We start from the raw sequence: 6000 nt of genomic DNA on the forward strand, positions 1-6000 counted from the left end.
GGCAATAAGCGGCTCTCCAGCTGCTGTTGAACTACACATCCCAGCATGTCCTGCCACCCATGCCCTAGTCATCAAAATTGTTGGATTTTTTAGAAATTATTAACTATATAATTTCTTGCATCATATATATAAAATATAACAGGAATTGTAGTAAATTAACCCCCAAAGAAGTACACCCAAACGGGGCAGATTCAATTAGACATGAGCGCTGCTGGAACAGCTTCCGCCAGCTTTGCGTGATTGTCTCAAGAGTTCTATGAAGGTACAGATATCAGCCTACTGTAGTCGAGGCGGCAACTCGCGCCTTATTGTTCATTCCTTATGTGTGCCGCATAAAATGTGTGAATTACCTTTCCATTTGTGTACATTTATACCAAACCAATCCTTATTCATTTTAGAAATACCACCTATGATTATTTGTATATAGATTTTATTATTATTATTTTTTTTTAGTAGGCTACATTTAAAGTTATTTGGAGTTATACTTAGCATAAAGACCCCAGTGGATCTATCTGAGATACTCCTGGACATTAATGTGTGCAGCGTATTTCTGATATTGGGCCTGTTTCAGCAAGGAACGCAGTTGCTAATACGCATGCAAACGACCGATTGTTGCGTTCTGCAACTGCATCACAGTGCGCGTTCGTAAACTATCTATTGCAATCGGGACTGCGATCACAGTGACTACGCAGACACATCGTAGAGTGATTGACAGGAAGTGCCGTTTGTGGGTGGTGACGGGGGGTGGTCGGGCGAACGCAGGTGTGCCAGTGCGTTTCAACGCTGTTGAAGGGGCGGGTATAAATTATCCATTGCAATGGCCTACACAGACTGAGGTCTCATAGCGTGCATGGTTGTTAGCAATTTCTGAGTGAGGTCAGAGCTTGTGCAAGTGTGCGTGAGGCTGCGATGGTACTCGAATGTACCGATGGTTTTGCAGTCTTGCGAAACATTACGGATGTGTGGTGAGTAAAGTGGGCGTCCTTGTGTTGTGCTGTGAGGGAATGGCGATCGCCATGAATGAGCATACTATCGTAGTTGAACTGCGTGCGTAATTGCTATTGCGGTGAATCCCATTGTACTGTACAGCAGTGGTTCCCAAACTTTTTCAGGTCATGGCCCCTAGAGTATCAGCATTGAAGTAAATTGTGCTTACCTGTCACTCTAAGGGTCAGTTAAGTGGTGGGAGACAGGGCTGCACTTCTTTTTGTCCACATATTTTTTGATTGTCAGCCATTAGCACTGGTTTTGACTGTCACATAATTTTATTTGGTACTGGACCACCAACCTGAAGCACCCCTGCAAGTGTCCTGAGGCACCCCAGGGTGCCGTGGCGCCCAGTTTGAGAACCATTGCTGTACAGCATGAGAGAGGTGAGATCTTGCATTGTATAGCATGGAGGGAGTTCAGATCTTGTATTCTAAAGGGTGGAGGAAATTAGGTCTTGTACTGTACAGTGTGAGTGAGAAGTGAACTTGTACTGTACAGAATGGGGGTAGATCAGATTCTGAATTGTATAGTGTACAGTAGAATGTGATCTTGTACTGTACAGCATGGAGTTAGATCAGATCCTGTATTGTACAGTGTCTGGGTGAAATGAGATCCTGTATTGTACATTGTGGGTGAAATGAGATCCTGTATTGTACAGTGTCTGAGTGAAATGAGATCCTTTATTGTACAGTGTGGGTGAAATGAGATCCTGTATTGTACAGTGTGGGGAGAGATCAGATCTTGTACTGTACAGTGCGCCTGATTCACTACCGCGATTATCCCACACAGTTCCACTGCGATAGTATGCTAATCCATTGCGATTGCTATGCTGACGCAGCACAAGGACGCCCACCTTACCTTACACACATCCGTAATGTTTAGCAAGACTGCGAAACTATCGGTACAATCGAGTACCATCGCAGCCTCACACAAACTTACACCAGCTCTGACCTTACTCAGAAATTGATAACTTCATCGCACGCTATGAGTACTCAGGCTGCATACGGCATCGCAGCAGATAATTTATGCACGCCTATGCAACGGCGTTCAAACGCACTGACACGCCTGCATTTCACCGACCACCCCCACTGTCACCACCCACAAAGGACACTTCCTGTCAATCACTCTGCGATGGGTCTGCGTAGAAACATCGCAGTGGCTGGTTCGCGAACTGCGATTTCCAACGCATACGCAGTACGCAGCAATCGGCCGATTACGTGCGTATTAGCAGTTGCGATCCTTGCTGACTCAGGCCCTGTGTGTGGAGATCAAATCTTGCATTATACAATATGGTGGAGATGACATTTTTGTGTTGCACAGCATGGAGGTAGGTCAGATCTTGTTTTGTACTGCGTGAAGGTGATGAGATCTTGCATTGTATATACAGCATGGGGGAGACCAGACCCTGTATTGTACAATGGGATCTTGTATTGTACAATGTGGCAGAGATGAGATCCTCTATTGAACTGTGTGGGGGTGATCAAATCGTAAACTGTACAGTATGGAGGATGAGATCTTGTATTGTCAATGTAGTGGAGATGAAACCTTGTACTGTACAGCGTGGGGGAGATCAGATCTTGTATTGTACAATGAGTTTGGAATCAGATCTTCTATACAGTGTGTGGTGAGATCCGATACAGTGTGTTGGGGGATTATACTATACATTATACAGTATTGGGACATCAATATCTGTACTGTAGAATGTAGAACAAGTTCAGAACCCATTATATAGTGCAGTGTGGCCAGCGCACCTGCTGTATTGTACAAAGCGGGGAAGATTACATCCTGATGAGTACAGTACGTAGGGAAGATCAGAGTTTTGTGAGATGTGGTGGTGTATAGTGCAGTATGTGTGTGTGTTGAGAAAAGTGAATAAACCATACACTGTACAGTGTGGTACACTGTGATAACACAACTGTGGGAGAAATCATACCACACATTCTGGGTAGATTACACTTTTCATTGTACAATATGGGTACATGTATAAACTAGCACCTGGTGCTCGAAAAGTGAGAACCTGCGGATTTTACACAGCTGCAGGTAAAACTATTTGAATTTTTGTGATAACTTTATAAAACATGTGCGAGCCTAAATATAAGTCTATTAATATATAATATATATATATATATATATTAATATTTAAGTATGCAAACATGATAAAAACTATCCACTGCTACAGTGAGGCTGCCTTAGAATTCAACGCATGGATGGCTGGAATAATGCTCATTAGCAAGATATTTGCATTGCAAATAGGAAAAAAAGCATGCAAATACTACCATGAACATGGTGCAATTATTTTTTTTTTTAGAAAGAAATGTATTTGGGTAATTTTTGGGCAATTGTTTTCCAAAATGACTTTTTTTTAATCAATTGTTCTGGCTGGCTTTGTATTGTGTGGGAGGCATTATCTTGTAGTGTAAAATGTGGATGCGGGTAGATCAGACCTTTAAACACTGTCTAATATGGGATGTAATCTGTATTGTACCTTTTGGGAGGATATCAGTGTGTGGGAAGATTATAAATTGTTGTACAGTGTGTGTGTGGCAGTATCAGCAGACTCAGTGGTAGCGGAGTCACTTTATCGTGGCTATGTATGTATGTATGCAGTGATAAAATCACGTGCCTTGTATGTCTGGCATTTTACTAAGCGTGAAATAGGGATCTTTGTATAAAACATACACTCTACTTGAATAACTGACTGCTTGGACAAGTCAGATTGAGCTGCCTTATAAAAATACAATTAGTTTTGTGGTAATTGTCACAGGTCATTTCTGTCTGGTGGAAGATGAATTAAAGACAAAAATTATACTACTTAGTTAATTAGGATTAAGAATGTGCTACGCATAAATTACGATTCAGAAAATAAATTATTTACTTCATTATTACGATCATACATATCATTTTACATAGACACACACATACATATAACATCCCTGTACATGACTAAGGGAACTGAGTCTGCAGTCACAGACAGGTCACAGACGCCTCTTGGTACTGTATACTCTTTACACCTGTTATTATATCATTGTATATGTATATATATATATATATATATATATATATATATATATTGTGCTGAATATGTCTAGCTCCAGGTCACACACGCTACCAGCTCTGCAGAAAGCTACATACTGACATGAGATATGTATGCACAACGCAGAATAAGTTTATGCCATTGTATTGCTACATATTTATTGTCATTACACAAGCCAACATAATTATCCCTTTTTTAGCTGTTTTACATCAGCAAAATAAAGCAGCGTTTTAAATGTGCATGTTATAAATAGTCTAATAAATGAAACGCCTTATTGAGGGCTAAAATATGCGTTACAAGAAATATAACAATACTAATATTACTAAATAAAAAAATATACAATAAGCAGGAGGCACACATGGATAATGGAACGTACATCGTGTGGACTCAGCCGGCTGTTACACTGATGTGCTACATAGAACGGTGCAGGGGGTATGTGGGTGCATATAATACTATGTATATATAATACTAATCATATGAAAGAGTACAGAGGGAAATGTCACAGGGATTAGTCAGTTCTCAGCCACAGTATCCAATACAGCAGTGAAGGGGTGCACAGCGGACAGTCACATGGGGTTCAGTCTCTCCAGATGTGCAGAAGGAATTAAGGACAGTATGTGCTCACAGTGCATACAGCTTACCCCACATCCTACTCCTCTATAACATAGTGCTGCAGAGTTCCTATACAGTCAGGTGGCTACAGAATATACAGAGGGTGCAGTGACAGCTCATGTCTACACTGTGGGCTGCTGTGCAATCCAGATGCCAGACTCTCCTAACATGTGACCTTTCTATACAGAACCCTAATACAATAAAAAAGAATGCAGAGTGTAGGCAGACACAGAGAACTGCTGACTAATAGAAGTCAGGTGTCTATACTACATATATATGCTTATACAGAGAGAGGAGATATACACATGCACCTCACTATCAGATTACTAGACACAGATACCATGTACATACATTGCAGAATGTGCATATATATTTATATATATATATATATATATATATATATATATATATTACACATATTTTTATATTTCTCTGCATGCTGAAATAAAAGTCATGCATGTACACATGCACTCACACACACGCATGAAATGGGGTTGAGTTATGTCACACACATGTACTCACGATTTGAGGGGGTTGTGCAGGGCTGTGTTCATGGTGCTGCTGGGTATTAAGCAAGAACACTGCAGCCCCTCTAATATCACAATACTGTACAATTTCATTCATTCTGCAACCAGCAGCCAATCACAGGCCAAGATGAGGGAAGCCGGCCGCGGGGGATGCTGGGATTTGCAGTTCTGAGAGATAAAGAGTAACGGAAGCTGAAATGGAAATGACTACATTCCCCAGAGTGCACTGCGGGAGACAGGTCTGGGAGGCTGACGGGAACGCGGATTGGTGGAGAGGATTAGGGTACTGTAAGAGGGGGAGGTGGGTGACAAAGAGAGGGGGAAGACAGGAAGGAGGGGGGACGTACAGGGGTGCACGGCTTTGGGAAGGGGGGGAGTGATTGGAGAACACATGAAGTGTATGGGTGGGGGATAGACTGAGGGAGGGGTGTCTGGGCACACAGGTAAAGAGACAGCAGGGAGAGTATGAGACAGTCGTAGGATGTAAGGGAATGAGACAGTGAAGGAATGAGACAGGTAGGTCAGGAAAGATAAGAAACAGATGGGGAAGATTAGAGAGGTTATGGAGAGGAATAGACAGAGATATTGGGAGACAGGAGAAACATACACAGATTATGGAGAGACAGATGGGTTTTGGAGTGAGGCAGTTATGGAGAGAAATCAGGAAATGGGTTTTGGAGACAGGTTACGGAGAGACATTGGGAGACAAGTTATGGAGAGACTTGGACATGGGGTTACACGTTCTGGATAGACGTAGGTTCTGGATAGACTTGGCATATTAGAATATTTGCAGGTGTTTTTGCAAACATTAACCACTTAACTGACAAATATTTTTTT

The 6000-nt window shown here is 41.8% G+C and overlaps 1 protein-coding gene across 4 annotated transcripts in view; it reads right to left on the reverse strand.

Annotated features, from left to right (window-relative positions):
- Positions 1 to 5270, reverse strand: part of DPF1 (double PHD fingers 1) — an 87741-nt gene extending 82471 nt beyond the window's left edge. For all 4 annotated transcript variants that reach the window (XM_088450108.1, XM_088450106.1, XM_088450107.1 and 1 more), the window contains exon 1: positions 5159 to 5270. In XM_088450108.1, coding sequence (XP_088306234.1) covers positions 5159 to 5256 — 98 coding nt within the window. In that variant the 5' untranslated portion in view covers positions 5257 to 5270. The remainder of the gene's footprint in view (positions 1 to 5158) is intronic.
- Between the last annotated feature and the right edge of the window lie 730 nt (positions 5271 to 6000).

Source organism: Taudactylus pleione, unplaced genomic scaffold (assembly GCF_031769625.1).
Source record: "Taudactylus pleione unplaced genomic scaffold, aTauple2 ptg000507l, whole genome shotgun sequence".
NCBI classification, from domain to species: Eukaryota; Metazoa; Chordata; class Amphibia; order Anura; family Myobatrachidae; genus Taudactylus; species Taudactylus pleione.